The sequence below is a fragment of the Leptonychotes weddellii genome, chromosome 12 (genome assembly GCF_054177405.1).
Source record: "Leptonychotes weddellii isolate Sample4059 chromosome 12, ASM5417740v2, whole genome shotgun sequence".
NCBI classification, from domain to species: Eukaryota; Metazoa; Chordata; class Mammalia; order Carnivora; family Phocidae; genus Leptonychotes; species Leptonychotes weddellii.
The window spans coordinates 57,375,760-57,392,398 of record NC_138380.1 but is presented as its reverse complement, the minus strand read 5'-3'; the positions used below and the strand labels follow the sequence as shown (position 1 = coordinate 57,392,398).

Sequence of the window (16,639 nt, the reverse complement as noted above, 5' to 3'; positions counted from 1 at the left end):
CCAGAAGTCAAATAATATCCTGAGAGTAATGTGAGCCATGAACAGCCCTTAAGCAGAGTTCTTCTCTATTCAGATCACTTGGCACCCTCTGAGGGGAGTTTTGCTTTTTGTCTATTAGCTCCCTTACCAGAATAAAGGTGACCAGAGTAAAAAGTTGTACTTTGTGGTGGGTGTTGGACTTTGTGGATTGGGCTTTTCAAAACTCTCTGAAGTACAATGATACATGTTTACTCATTATATTTTGTGATTTTAAAAACAAACTTTTAAAAAGGTCATACGTTCACATTGTACAAGATTGGAAAACAGAAAAATACGGACGGTTTTCCATGGTATCTTCTGTTTATTTTACTTCACATATATAGGTATATACATATAGTTTAATTGCAGGAATCTGAGAATGCACATTTTATGTGAAAAATACTAAAACACACATGTACAATAAAAATTACTTATAATTTTGCCCCTTCTGATGGAAGTTTAAATAAAGCCTTTTCAGTTTCATCCCTTTAATAATTTTAAAGTGTTCCCCCAGAGAGTTTTCTGTGCTTAGTCATAACTTTCCTTTCCCCCTTTTTTTTTTTAACTTCTGCTAGGGATGGTAAGAGATGAAATAAGGTTGTGTTGCCTTTCTGTTATTTAAATAGCATCAACAAGTAGAATTTGCATGGTGATTTACTGAGAACTTTTTATTTCCATAATCTCATTTAACTTTTTTAATAGCTTGGTGAAGGAGATATTATTTTACAGATAACAGGGCACTTGAGTTCAAAGAACTTGCATGAGGTCACTTAAGCCATAATAGATGTAAATCCTTGTCTTTTGACTCCAAAATTTAACAGTCTTTTTGCTGCAGAAATCCTAAAAGTAAATAGATGTAACCTTAAACTGAAACTACTTGGATGTTGTGACTAATTGAGGTCATTCCCAACAATAAAAAGTTAAGTTTATCTTGATTAATTGTCTTTTAACCTTTGCTTCTCAGCCAGTTTCTCTCTCTTTTATTAGTCAACTTACTGATGTTTGGTACTTCCAAAGGAGGAAAGCAAGGGAAGGGAAAGGAGCCAAAACTTTTTAAGTTCTCTTGGTGAAAATCTTGGTAGATAATATTTTTGGTTAGAATGTAGTTTTGGTCCAGATTGTTAACAGTTACAGTAGTTACTGGGTCTCAGAAGTTACGACTCATTTGAATACCACTATGAAAAAACTCCGAAGCTTAATCTTTAAGTATTCCGTAATTGTTTCTGTGACAATAAATCCTGACTTTGTAGATTTTTTTTCTTTTTGTTTACTGAGTTATAGTCATTCACAGGTATCACTTCTCTTTACAAAGGTTAAAACAATCTAATGATACAAACTGCTTTTCAAGATAATTTTTGGTATCAAGCTAAGTGGAGATTCCTGACCTTGTTAATCTTAATCAGTTGATGGGAATTATCAATTATGTGTGAAAAGTGGGAGGATGAGTTTTGTTAGGCTGATAATTTTTTTAAAAAAATCTCTTCAAAGCACTAAAAAATACATACTTTCTATTCCCTCTTGTCATCATAGCTAGTCTGCTCTATTTGTAATTTACTTCCTTGGGCGCTGTGTAGTTCTTGTTATGTTACTGCAAGGGAGCATTGAATATTGCGAAGGAATTCTTGAAGATTGTTTTTTTAATTCTGTATCTGATTTTGTTTAAAATAGTTAATAATAGAAATTGAATCCTATTTTCCATTCTTGGTTAAGGTGCATCGGGTGTCCTCCATAGCTAACATGGTGGCTTACTGTAGATTACCAGTGTTCCCTGTTTGAATCCTTTCTTTGCCCGAGGTAGTTGGACTCTTACATGAAATAAAACATTAGACTTATCACTGGTTTTCAGTCATGTTAGAGCTGTGGAATCCCAAACCTACATGTGACTAGATTAAACTGGAGGTGGAGAAATAGTAGCTAATCATCTGTCTGAGCAAAGCTTCTTTCAAAACAATGTCTAGAAATGACTTACTGAATGAACTACTGACTCTCTTAGATTGGTTGGACTTAATTTTTGTTGACAAGATTCTGTGCATCAATTTCTTCTCTTCATTTTGAAATCAGAAATTCCGACTACAAAACTTCTACTTCTCTTCGGCTTTAAGAATATAGACTTCTGAAAGATATTCAACACCTTTGCAGATAAACATAATTTTATTCATGTGTTTCTCAGATAATGAAATAGAAAAAGATAAATATTGCTCAAAAAATGACCTGCCAATAAGATTGTCAAGTGATTGATTTTTGATGGTTAATAACTAAAAGCCTCTGACTTTAGAAAAGTACAAACTGAAAATAGATCATCTTTTCTTTTATCTTTAATGTGAAATTAGAGTTAGATTTCTCATTTTTTTAAAGATTTTTATTTATTCATTTGAGAGAACAAGCTGTGAGAGGGGCAGGGGGAGAGGGAGAAGCAGGCTCCCTGCTGAGCAGGGAGCCCAGTGTGGAGCTCGATCCCAGGACTCTGGGATCATGACCTGAGTGGAAAGCAGACTCTTAACCACCTGAGCCACCCAGGTGCCCCTAGGTTTCTTTTTTTTTTTTAAGATTATTATTATTATTTTTTTAATTTATTTGACAGAGAGACACAGCGAGAGAGGGAACACAAGCAGAGGGAGTGGGAGAGGGAGAAGCAGGCTTCCTGCTGAGCAGGGAGCCCAATGCGGGGCTCGATCCCAGGACCCTGGGATCATGACCTGAGCCGAAGGCAGACGCTTAACGACTGAGCCACCCAGGCGCCCCTAGATTTCTCATTTTTGACTGAGGACAGAGTACAACCATATTAGAATTATGGTGATAGTCACCAGAAGAACATTATGTGGAGATTTTAAATTGAACCTTATGAAATTACCAATTTTAGATTATTGGCAGTTTCATCATTCGACCTAGTTTAAGTGGTTATATTTGAGACTTGGTCCTGGAATTGGGGTTAGGATAGATTGCATCTAGTTATCTGATATATAAGTGGAATGGTTTTGAAGATGAGTGCATATATGACTTTTATTAAATAAGACAAAATAGCAGTGCTGTGTCCCCTCTAACCTGCTGGCCAAAGTAAGATGATTAACTTTAGATCTTGATCCATAGTTGTTTAATTAGGCCAGATCGCCAGAAAATTAGCTGGAAAAGTCATGCTGAGACTTTGCTTTGGTAGTATTTTGTACTTAATCTAATTTTGGCTAAGTGGATCAAGATAATGGTCATTGATGATATGTAGTTTTGTTTAAGAGCACTTTGCTGGATATTATGGTGAATTCACAAAGAAATATCAGAATAACTAAGTAAAATAACAGATAATACAAAGCATGATTGATTATTTGTATAGTTCAAGTCAAGGAGATAGGACTACTTTAGACTGGATTTATCTAGAACAATTCATTGAGGAGGTAACAGTTGAACTTCGGGACTGAAAGAGAAGCAATCTAGGTGAGGGAAACAATATATTAAGTGTTAGAAGTGTGAAGGCTGGAAAATACTTATACTTTGGAATCAGGATTGAGTAAAAGAATAAAAGAGATGCATCTGGGCAAGTATAATGAGGTCAAATTAAGGCCTTAATTGCTAGACCAGGGTTTCTCAATCTCGGCACTATTGGCATTTGGTGTTGTATAATTCTTTGTAATGATGGCCTGTCCTGTTTACTGTAGAATGTTTAGCTGCATCTGTTTTCTGCTTACTAACTGCCAGTATCATCTTCCTTTCCTGCCCCTACCCCCACCTTCATGGCAATCATTCATTGTCTAAACATTGCCAGTGTTCTCTTTAGGACAGAATTCAAAATTGTTCTTACTTGAGAACCACTGGTCTGGATTTATTCAGAAAATGTTAAATGACACAGTAGAACTAGAGATGATGAGTAGAGGATGAGTTGTGTTGACTGATTGGCTTTTTAAAAAAGAGAAAATACAGGATTAGTCAAAATGGCCCCAAGGTGATAACTGAATAACCAGTAGACTGGTAATCTATTAGGTATTGTGTATATTTATAAATAGTAATTACTATTGCACTAGATCAATGAATGGAATTGTTAATTAAGGTTGATAGACAAAGGTGATTCTTTATATTGCAAAGCTAAAATAAAACTGAATTAAATACTATTTTATTGTTTAATATTTATCATGGGGAAAACTTAAGCATTGAATATTGCGAAGGAATTCTTGAAGATTGTTTTTTTAATTCTGTATCTGTAAAAAATTCCCTAACTTCTGTTAGTTGAAATAGCTATTGCTTGGAGAGATTTTGATATATTGTATATTTGTGAAAGATACCTTTTATTTAACTGAATAGGAAGGAGGGATTTCAATTTTAATTTTTTCCTAAAGAAAAAATTTTATTGTAGAGTTAGAATTACCTTTTTTAAAAAAGATTTTATTAGAGATCGAGAGCATGCGAGCAGGAGCAGGGGGAAGGTGCAGAGGGGAGAGGGAGAAGCAGACTCCTCACTGAGCAGGGAGCCTGATGCGGGGCTGGATCCGAGGACCCCGACCAAGATCATGACCTGAGCCGAAGGTAGATGCTTAACCAACTGAGCCACCCGGTCGCCCCAGAATTACTTCTCTTCTAATGCTAAGAAGCATCTGACTTATTTGAAGTATCTGACTTATTTCTCTAGTCTTATTACCTTAAAAAAAAAAAAAGATGTAAAAGTGATGGATTTGGAACATGACACAAGAGTCAGTTTGAATTTGTAATAATAAAGACATTTTTCTTTGTAGCCTACAAAAATAGAATTATAGACAGCCAAAGACTGATTTTTTCATTGTCATTTTTGTCAAGCTATGCTTGTAACTAAATATTGTTTATCTCCATCCCTCAAGTGCATATGTATCAAAAAGAAGTGATGACTAATCAGATGAAGTTATTTTTCAGAAATCAGAGATAAGATTTGATATATTCCTGATGCCTGCAGTTGGAGTATGGATAATGTATTATATTTGGAGAATGAAGGGTTAGGTAAGCTACTAGGATTTGGATTTGTAGAAAAATTTCAGATTCATCTAATAATATGTTAACAGATGTAAAGCATTTAAATTTTTTTTTCTTTTCAGATTGCTTCTATTCAGATATGATTACAAAACAAAAACAATCAAAGAGTATCAGTTTCTCCATACTTTTTTTTTTTTAAGATTTATTTATTTTTCTGAGGGGGGGAGAGAGAGAGAGAGAGAGCATGCTCACATGTGAGTCAGGGGAAGGGGGAGTCAGGATGAGGGAGTGAGTGAGGGAGTGAGAGACTCACAGGGTGAGTCAGAGGCAGAGGGAGAGGGAGAGAGAATCTCAAGCAGATTCCCCACTGAGTGCAGAGCCCCACGTGGGGCTTGATCCCCTGACCCATGAGATCATAACCTGAGCCTAAATCACCAGTCAGTTGCTTAACTGGCTGAGCCACCTAGGTGCCCCCCACCCCCATACTTTTAAAAATGATTGGCATTGGCAACAAAAACCAAGACAAAATCAGAACAATTCTTAACATTTTGCAAAATTTACCAAGTAATAGTGAAGTTGGATTGGTCTCAGTTTTGATTAGGTACCCACATTTGTGCCCCAGTTATTCTAACTTTTATATCTACTGTTATTTTCATTGGTAAAAATTATTAGAAATAATTATTAGAAAAAATTATTAGAAATAATTTTTAGGTACTTTTATTTTTTTTAAGATTTCATTAATAGAGAGAGGGAGCACGAGCAGGGTGAGAGGCAGAGGGAGAAACAGACACCCTGCCGAGCAGGGAGCCCGATGTGGGGCTCGATCCCAGGACCCTGGGATCATGACCTGAGCCGAAGGCAGACGCTTAACCAACTGAGCCACCCAGGCACCCCTTTTTAGGTACTTTAAAAATTATCTCTCTTAATTATGCCATTGCTTGCAAGATGTTCCAGTCTTCTGTAGTCAGTATGCATAGAGACTCTTTTTGCCTTAGAAGTGTTTGGTCAACTCTGCTTATTATTTATTAGATTCTTATCTAAAAAATATCTAGAAATTGTTGATTATTATTTGTTTTTTTTTTTACCAGAAGTAGTTTTTCTTGGTAGGTTGGGTTTAATTATGAGTGGTCTTAAAAAAATCATAATTTTCTTAATGATTTGTATAACTGTTGGACTGAAAAGAAGTTACCTAGTTGTGGGTGATACTGGATTCACACTCTGAAATTCAAGAAGCTTACAAATCCAAAGATGTTTCTTAAGTTTGGTACAAACTTGTTTTTGGTAAAACCTAACTGGAAATGATAGTTTATTTGTAGTGTTTCCTTAAATATTTGTAAATATTTATACTTTTCACTGCAGAAATGTGTCTGATTATAGGATAGTGCCATAGATCTCACTGGAGATTTTTAAGTGTAATATATTGTGTATATACCATGCTTCCCTTCTAAAATCTGAAAACAAAATCAAAATTCTGAAAGATATCTGGCTCCATAAGTTTCAAATAAGGTATTGTTGACCTACATGATATTGTTCTCGTGTCCTGTCTAAGATTGTTTAGGATGAGAGTGTTTTTTCACAACAGTTTTGAATAAGCTGTGGGTTTCTGCGTGGTAATCTTGAGATTGACAATTATTTTGTAGGGCCAGTCAATATCTATTGTATGTTAGTTAGTCTGTATTTTTAATCGATTTAACTTGCAGGAATTTTTTTTTTTTTTTTGTCTTTTAGCCATTTGTAAAGGATTTTTAGGATATTTTAGATACCAGATACTAATTGCAACTTTCTTTACTTTTTTTTTTTTAACTTTCTTTACTTTTAATGTCCATTTAATTATAGTAGCTAAGGCTGGTTGAGTTAATAGAAATTAAAATGGTGTGGAAACAGTAGACTTTTTTCACCATTTTATTATTATCCTTTTCTTAGTTATAGGCTCAAAGAATGTATCACCCTACAGGTTTTACTATAGTTGTTGACCATGACCTGACTGTGACTAGTTGTTTCTTATTTCTTTAAGCTCCCCTTCCTTTTTTTTCTCCTTCTTGTTATTTCAGATTTTAGATTTTTATTTATTTGATTAGGTGTAAAGAGGATCAGAAGGTTACTGAGTAGTGTTGGGCCAAGATGGCCTGCGCTGCCCTAGGCAGGAATGGAAGAAACTTGCTAGAAAGCTTGTAGTTCTGCATGAACTTTTTAATAGTCTAAGTCTATCTTTTTAGCGACTACCATGGTTGCTCATTTCCAAGATGGATTCGTTTTTAAAAAATTATTAATTTCTTTCATTCTGGGGGGCTGTCGTAGTTACTGCCTAGAATTTTTGAAAGTTTAGGTGGCTCTAATTGATATGAACAGTATCCTGATAGCAGGAAAATTGATAACTGCTCTTGAAACTTCCATTTACTGTGCCAGTGCTGCTGTCTCCTTTCACCTGTGAACTTGATACTCCTAAAATTGATTAGTATGTAAGAGATGTTGACTATCATAAATAACCTGTGTTCATTTTTGCTGAGTAAAGAGTAAAATAAATGAGACCAAGTTTTTTGGGCCAGGTTTTTCTTGTTCTGAATATGACTCAACGCTTGTTAGTTCATACAGTTTATGAAACGAAGATGGAAGAGAAGAAGAATTTGGTCTGTATTATATCATTAAGTTAAAATCAAGTGCCCAATTTAAAAAGAAGCACCTTTACTTTTAGAAAAAAAGATTGTTTCTAGGGTACCAAATATAGCATGAGCCATTTGACACAAAATAGTGCTCCTCTTTTTAAAGCATATTTTAATTTAGAGTTACATTTAGTCATCTTCATTAGTGCTATATTGAATTAGAACCATTATACCAACTTCATTGATTTATTATTTAATCAGGTTGGGAATGTCTACCATTCTTTGACTTAAATTTGTTTATATTGTTTTGCAAGTTACTCACAAATTTTGGTGGTTTCATTTGTGTCAGCGTTGTGTGTGTGTGTGTGTATGTATATACATATGTGTGGTTTTTTTTCTCATATTTTCAACAGATTCTGAAGGGAGTGGTAATGGAAGTGAAGATCCTTCAAAGGACAGTGGAGAAGGTTCCTGTAGTGATTCTGAAGAAAATATTTTAGAAGAAGAACTGAATGAAGATATTAAAGTAAAAGAAGAACAACTTAAAAATTCTGCAGAGGAAGAAATACTATCATCAGAAAAACAGTTAATTAAAATGGAAAAGAAGGAGGAAGAAGAGAATGGAGAAAGACCTAGAAAGAAAAAGGAGAAAGAGAAAGAAAAGGAAAAAGAGAAGGAGAAAGAGAAGGAGAGAGAGGATAAAGAAAAAGCAACAGTATCTGATGCTGTGGCTGCTTCTGCTGCTTCCACCACACCAGCCACAAGTCCTCCTGCTGTTAACGCATCTCCTTCAGTCCCCACTACGACAACCACTACAGAGGAACAAGTCAGTGAGCCAAAAAAGTGGAACCTTCGTCGAAATCGACCACTTTTGGATTTTGTATCCATGGAAGAGCTGAATGATATGGATGACTATGACAGTGAAGATGACAATGATTGGCGACCTACTGTAGTAAAGAGAAAGGGGAGATCTGCATCTCAGAAAGAAGGAAGTGATGGAGACAATGAGGATGATGAAGATGAGGGAAGTGGGAGTGATGAGGATGAGAATGATGAAGGCAATGATGAAGATCATAGCAGCCCTGCCAGTGAAGGGGGTTGCAAGAAGAAGAAGAGTAAAGTTCTTAGCAGAAACAGTGCTGATGATGAGGAACTGACCAATGATAGCCTGACACTATCTCAAAGCAAGAGTAATGAGGTAGATCAACCCAATTTTTATGATATCTGTCTGTCTGGGGAAAAGGGAATTCTTCTCTAAACCATTCTACTCATTATATTAAGTAGCTTCCTTGAAATCCTATTTATAGACAGCTGTGGGAGTGAATGAGCGCCCTAACTGTAACATTTATTCATTTGGTCCAACCAGCCTTTATTGAGTATCTACTATTTGTCACCGTCCTCAAGGAGCTCATAATCACCGTCCTCAAGGAGCTCACAGTCTTTGTAGTTAGAGAAATATTTTTATATCCATAGACTAGGAATATGGTAGTTTTCCTTTCCTTTCCCCTTTCTATCCTCTCACCCCATTCTTCATAGGGCTGCTGAATGGTGCTGAGTGGAGTATGAAAACAGAGGTCACCTTTGTTTCAACTTAGCTATGTCCACATGAAAATTTAGACTTCTAGACTACTTTAGAGCAGGACAACAAACAGCTTAATGATTGCCTCAGACTTTTAGAGATTGATTTTAAGGTTAATTCCTTTACCAGTTGTAGCACTCATCATCTGAATAGTCACCAAGTCTTTGCTTTAAATGTATGGGAGTAAATAAGAACTATATGTTTACATATATTTAGTGAATAAGTTCTCTCTACAAAGAAATGAAAAAGAAAAATCAAACACTCCTATCATAAGACAAACATTTCTTTCCTAAAACTACAGTAATGACTCAGTTCTTCCACTTGAAGTTCTACTACCGAAAGTTAGGTTTATCCTTTGGGCCCAAGATGCAACATTCAAGATTCTTCAGTCAAACACATTTGTGTCTCTTTGTCTGTGTGTTTATGTATATGTTTTTCTTCAAAAGCAAGATTGAGTTGTCGTCTTACATGTAGATGTACCTGTTACATCAACATGTAGAACTATAATAAAGTCTGTCATTTCTGTTAATGCATTTGTCGTCACAGAAATTCAGTTCTTTAGCAAGCACTTATTTTTTGTTTTTTCATATCATTGAAAAAGGTTAAACTGGTAGAAGGATTTTCCTTCTATGCTGTATTCTTTTACATTTCTTCTACTTACAAGTTTTACATAGCAGTGATTACCTATTTTAAGTAAGTTTCATTTAAAAACTTGGTGATTTTTTTCTTGCCAAAATAATAAGTAACAGGCTCTGAGGGGCTTATATGTCAGTAGTGATGAAACAGCAGGTTATAATAAATATATATATTATAAACATTGGTTAACTTCTAGGTTATCCACTTTCATATGAAGAATGTTGCCTGCCTCCAGTGCTATCTATCTAAATTCTTATCTTTAGGTAACGGGAAATTGTCATTTGGAATATAATACAATATTTATATGCTGTAGCACAAACAGTTCCATATTCCCAGTGCCAATTTAGGGAAATAGAAATACGGAAAAATCAGTTGTTCATATGTGATGTAGGCTTGTATCCAGTTTATTTTATAGCATTTAGTAGTCGATATCTACTGAATAAGATTACCTTTGGCAGCATTACTTTCTTCATTTTTATTAGCCTGACATTCACAAAAGTAGGCTGGCTAATGATAAAGGCAGAGTTAGATTTTATGTGATGGTGTGGGGAATACCTGCAGATGTTTAGGAATTTGCCAGGTAAAATGTATACATATTATCCATTTATTAATAATCTGTAATACATAAATTATTGCTTAGGAGGTTGTAGACTGTCCTTTATGATGCATTGGAAGGCCACATGTGCTGTTTAGGTTTTTTTCTACCAGGAGAGACTTTAGTAAATAATGGGACTTCATATATTTAGGTTAAGTCCCAAAGGAATGTGATTCCAGAGCATTTCTTGGAAATGTGCCTCCATAAAGTTGTCAAGAACTTTCTTCTTACAGTAGCTAAATTAATTTCTCTTGTTAATTTATGTTAATTTTCCTTTTGTTTTACCCTATGCAGAAATGCAGAAGAACTGATAGAAAGTTAATTTTAACTCAATAATATTCTACCCGAAATCTTGGTAACTGTTTTCCCCAACACCAGTAATTTTTGATGATTCTACTTCTATTTGTCACTCAAATTAGATGACAAATTTTAATAAACAATAATCGGGATTATTATTTTATCTTACATTTCTAAATTTCCTGTTCATATGCTCTTGATTTTGTAAAAAAGATGACTAACGGTAATTCTTGTTGCTTTATGGCCATTGTTTGTATCTTAATCTTCCTGGTCATTTTAGGTAGATACTTTGGCATTAAGGTATCAATTATCTTTTAGTTAATACAGATATATTTGATTATATTTGAAGTTTTATTTTTCTCTTTTACTTTAGGTTTTCAAGTACTGCTTTGTAGTAGAGATAGCTGAAAGTGTGGTTTTAGAAATACATAATTGAATTATATTTAGTTTATAAACAGCAGACTTTCTTGGCTGTTACGTCAAGTGCTTTTATAGGGAAATGATGTTGGACATCATGTAAGTGATGTCAGAAGCTTTAATAATTTTGAAGTTTTTTAGGGAATTTGATTTTTTTCTTTTGAGCAGGGGGACTTTTATTGACTCTTAAGGGACTCGATCCCAGGACCCTGGGATTATGACCTGAGCCGAAGGCAGATGCTTAACCATCTGAGCCACCCAGGTACCCTGTAGGTTATAGCTTTTGTTATTTACCATTTCAAATTAAAACTGAGGAATTTCAAAAATTAAGACATACAGAAGCATACAGGTTGTCAGATTGATGACCCTATCCCCTGTTGTATAGTTCTGGAAGACTACATCATAAATGCATGAGAGAGAGTGAAAAAGGCAAACAACCTCAGTATTAGTATGAAAATAGCCTTTAGCTTGTGGACCCTATGAAGCAGAGTCCATAGACCACACATTGAGAACTACTGTTCTACAATTGGACATTTGATAAACCTACATTTTCTACATATGGACACTTTCCTTGGCCTATAGAATTAATGACATTTTTTTAATTTAGTGCAGTCTGAACAATCTCCTTGGAGTATCATTATATGCCACTTTCAAACTTTTATCTTGATGCTTTTGAGATTAACTGATGTTATATTGCTTTTTGGTTTTCTGAAGTAAATCTTTTGGGGATGGGTGTGTAGCATTTTCAGAGAATGGTTCACATTTTCTGAAGTAAATCTTTTGGGGATGGGTGTGTAGCATTTTCAGAGAATGGTTCACATTTTCAGGACTTTGGAACTAGAGCTTTGGTTGAGGATTAATATTTGATAGAAGATAATTTAGTAGAAATTTTCAGGTGGAAGTTTTTTGGTTTCTTTTCATAAAAGGCTCTCTTATGTTAAATGGATTATTAGATGTTAAATGGATGTGAAGAAATGGCAATTGTCATCTGATTTTTGGTAATTAAAATTTTTGCCAAAATTTATAAATAGCCACTTCTATTTGGGGTTTCTGACTTAAGTATCAATTGCTTTTTATACATTTCAAAATAAAACAACTGCTTTTTTTTTTTTTAAGATTTTATTTACTTGAGAGAGAATAAGCAGTGGGGAGGGGCAGAGGTAGAGAGAGAGAGAGAGAGAGAGAATCAAATTCTCTGATGGTGGGGCTACATCCCAGGACCCCGGGATCATGACCTGAGCCAAAGGCAGATGCTTAACCGACTGACCACCAAGGCACCCCAGAACTGCTTTTTTTTTTTTTTAAAGATTTTATTTACTGGAGAGAGAGTGAGAGAGCACAAGCAGGGGGGAAGGGTAGAGGGAGAAGCAGACTCCCCGCCAAGCAGGGAGCCCAATGTAGGACTTGATCCCAGGACCCTGGGATCATTGACCTGAGCCAAAGGCACATGCTTAACCAGCTGAGCCACCCAGGCGCCCTTAAAACAACTGCTTTAATACATAAAAAGATAGTTTGAAATATTGTACAAAAATTACTTCAGATTCTTGAGAATTTAATTTTCTTTAAAAACTTGGAGACCTATTGCTCAAACTTTTTGGTGTAGTAAGTTTTTCTCATATTCAGAGCAATAGGATTCTTTTAATTCTTGTTTTGCATGAAGTGTTCAGGAATTCCCTTTTATTAAACACACATAAAACTTAGAATTTACCCTGTTGTATATTATTATTTATAATCATCTTTGTGGATTACATAAATAAACGCTAAACCCATGGACAATATCATTTTAGGTGTAAATTTTAAATCCCAAGGGAAAAAAATGAATTAGTTTACTATAGTCATTGGTTTATTACTATAGTGCCCCATTTATTCTTCTAATTGCCCTTAGATTCCATTAAGTTATGACATAATATTAAAGTTCTATCCTAGGTGATACTCTTGTGCCATTCAAAACCTACTTTCCCAATTCTTATTTTTATGTAAAAACCATATTTTCAAATAATACATTTTTTGGTAAAAACTTTAGCTTGACTATTTTGCCCAGAAGCTAAAAAAATGATACACATCTTCAGAAATATGCTGATAAAAATTGTTACTAAATTTGCTTTTATATTCTGATAAGTGTGCTCAAACCCTTATTTGATGTATTAAAGACAACTTAGAACATAATTTTTTAAGAGAATGTGTTACTAAGATTTTCCCACTGAAGCATTATCTGTCAGTCATTTATTTGGTGGGGCTCAAGTTCCCCCCATTTCTCTCTCTCTGCATTACATTTCTGGTAAGAGTCTCAAATGATGGGGATCCCAGAAATACCAGTTGATTTTGTTTTCTCTGCCTCTAAATGATAGTATGTGTAGAGAGAAATTGTACAGATACACAATTTAGACATTTATTGTTTTTTCTGAGCAAAATGGAAGAACAGGGAAATAATGGAATTAGAGCTACCTATTAATGCTTGTTTTTCTGATCCATAGAAATTTACTTATTCCCCACATGGGCAAACCTTTTTTTAAGGGCTCATTCGTTGTAATTCCACCAGAAAAGTATTGACAGAACCCATTTTACACGAGTAGCCTGTCAATCATCAAACTTTAGTTATTGGCTAGATCTTTTTCTAGTTTGTGATTTTTTTTTTTAACCTAGATGTGGTATTTTGGGAAAAAAGTCTTTTGGGACTTAGCATAGGAAAATATTTAAAGTAGCAGTACTTATTGAGGGTCACAACTTTTGGGGGGATTCCAAGGAAGATTCCTCAGTATAATAAATGATCAGCTCATATTCCTCTTCTTGAACCACCTACAAAGAACTAGGAAAGGAGAATGGAAATGAACATTATTATTGAGTACCTAGTATATCTCAGGAACATTTTTACCATACAATTATCTTAATTTTCACAACAGTCTCATCAGGTAGTTACTACTTTTGCCATCCCATTTTACAGATGAGAAAACTGTTGCTTCGAGGTTCAACAGTTATTAAATGAGAACTGAGAATGAAACCCAAGAACATTAGACTTTAAGTCAAATGCTTTTAAATTTGAAGCATAGCTAATGGGGTGAACATTTGGGTAGATTTTCGTTTTGCTCAATGTACGAAAGTACTATAAACCATGAGTTTTCTTTTTAGGAAGGTTTTACCTTTATTTGGTACTCATGTCCAAAGCTCACAAACTACTTTGGTTTTTTAACAAAGAGGAGCAAAAAAAAAAAAAAACAAAACAAAATATACAATTTTATTTTATTTTTTTAAAGGTAAGTATTTTTTTTTTTTTTAAGATTTTATTATTATTTATTTGACAGAGAGAGACCCAGCAAGATAGGGAACACAAGCAGGGGGAATGGGAGAGGGAGAAGCAGGCTTTCCAAGGAGCACGGAGCCCGATGGCAGGGCTCGATCCCAGCGTCCTGGGATCATGACCTGAGCCGAAGGCAGATACCCAACGACTGAGCCACCCAGGCACCCCAAAATACACAATTTTAAAGTACTAGGATTCTCTAGAGCAAGGACACCGCCTCCTTGTTGACTTTGCATTCTTTTCTGATTTGTTTTACAGATAGCTGCAAGTTTAGATGTATAACACAGAATTTAAAAAAAAATGTTATTGATGTGACATTCAAATGTCATTCAGATGTCATTTACAGATTGCTATGAAATGATGACTCTATGTGTTACCTGTGGATGTTGGTCTGTTTAAAAGAATATAAAAAAAAGTGGTTAGGTTCTTAAATGAAAACATAAACTCAAGTGCTATCTTATATAATGCCCAGTCTAATAATATAAGAATCATTATATTGTTAATCATTTCAAGTTTAAATCTGTAATGCAGTTTAAACAAAGCAAATTCTTTTCCTTCTTGAAATTTTATCTTTATTATGTCTTCCTTTTTCCTTTTATATTATAGTTAGCTCAGTATCTTTATTATCAGTTTATACTAGATTTTTTTTTTTAAGATTTTCTTTATTCATGAGAGACAGAGAGAGGGAGGGAGGCAGAGGGAGAAGCAGGCTCTCCGCGGAGCAGGGAGCCCAACGTGGGACTCGATCCCAGGACCCTGGGATCATGACCCAATCTGAAGGCAGATGCTCAACCGACTGAGTCAGGCACCCTATACTAGATATTTCTTGATACAAACCTAATAGAATACTTCATGCTTTAGCAACTAGACAACCTGGATCCTTTTTTAGATGGTTTTCTGTACCTGTATATACAGATATGCCTTTGCAGGCTCTCTTGGATCTATCATCCAGTAGTTTGATGACCTGAAACTTCTGAATTCCTCAGCAATTAAGGAGTATAGAGTCTGTAATTATGCCATCACGTACATATTTGCTTATATGTTATCTTGGATTGATTTTTTCTTGTTTGATATATGTGTGTCTTGTCTCCCTTAAAGCAGGATTATAAGCTTCCAAAGTGTAGGAACCATGTCTTATACTTTTTAAATCCATTGTAGGATTAATAATTACCTGTGGGTTAATTTTTCCTTTCTTCTAGTTTAAGGGTCAGACTATAATCCAGAATGGCAAAGCAGATGAAGAGTCGTCAGTTGTATGCTTGCTCTTTGATTTCTTAAAGGAGGGAGAATATGGAACTTGCAGAGAAAATGAAAAGTTAAAAGGTGCTTAGAGGGTCATTTGACAAAGAGATGGACTTTTCAAGTGTTTTGAAATTACTAAATTTCAAACTAAATTACTAAAATAATGGAGAATGCAACATAATTTTAGAAATGCATAAAACAACTTTGAGGATTATAGTTATTAAAATTATTTTTTAATTTAAATATGTGATTTTCTGGTATGTTTTAATATTAGGACTCGCTGATTCTTGAGAAGAGTCAAAACTGGAGTTCTCAAAAAATGGACCACATTCTGATTTGCTGTGTTTGTCTTGGAGATAATAGCGAGGATGCTGATGAAATAATTCAGTGTGACAATTGTGGCATTACAGTCCATGAAGGTAATTTTGCTTTGTTTTGTCTCCTTTTTGAAACAGCTAATTGACACTGAATATAAATAAGTAAAATCAGCTCTTTTACATTTGTACTGTTGTAAAGTTTTTCTATAGTATTTCATGGTTTTTCAGTTGAAGTAGGACATATTGAATCCTCAAAGTATCCTGGGTGTTATTTTTCGGGTTATGTTAATTTAAAATGTGTTTTAAATAACTGAAATAGAAATACTATATGGAAATCACAGTATTTCTTTGAAAATCAGTGTTATGATAGTTTCCTTCATGGCATTTGTTTCAAATGAAATTTAGATACAGGGAAAAGTCTAGTATGTTAGCCTGGTAGATAATGTATTTAAAAAATTACATTCTGAATCTAGTGATACATAGTTTTTTCTTTTGTGGATATAATTTTTAATTTTAAACTTGAGTATTTAGAGAGATTATCTTTTAAAATCTGAAATAGAAGCTAATATATTGAAAATACTTTTCCCGGGGCGCCTGGGTGGCTCAGTTGGTTAAGCGACTGCCTTCGGCTCAGGTCATGATCCTGGAGTCCCGGGATCGAGTCCCGCATCGGGCTCCCTGCTCGGCAGGGAGTCTGCTCCTCCTTCTGACCCTCCT

General features: G+C 34.7%; 1 protein-coding gene across 10 annotated transcripts in view; it reads left to right on the top strand.

Moving 5' to 3' along the window:
* The window catches only part of PHF14 (PHD finger protein 14), a 195,611-nt gene that overhangs the window by 1,488 nt on the left and 177,484 nt on the right, over positions 1-16,639 (top strand). For 9 of the 10 annotated variants that reach the window (XR_014139322.1, XR_014139324.1, XR_014139323.1 and 6 more), the window contains exons 3-4: positions 7,958-8,742; positions 15,880-16,024. Coding sequence is in view for 7 of the 10 variants with exons in the window: in XM_081800474.1 (XP_081656600.1) it covers positions 7,958-8,742; positions 15,880-16,024 (930 nt within the window). In the remaining 3 variants the exon portion in view is untranslated. Of the gene's footprint in view, positions 1-5,580; positions 5,846-7,957; positions 8,743-15,879; positions 16,025-16,639 lie in introns of those variants that run through there. The other variant, XM_081800479.1, reaches the window with a different exon arrangement.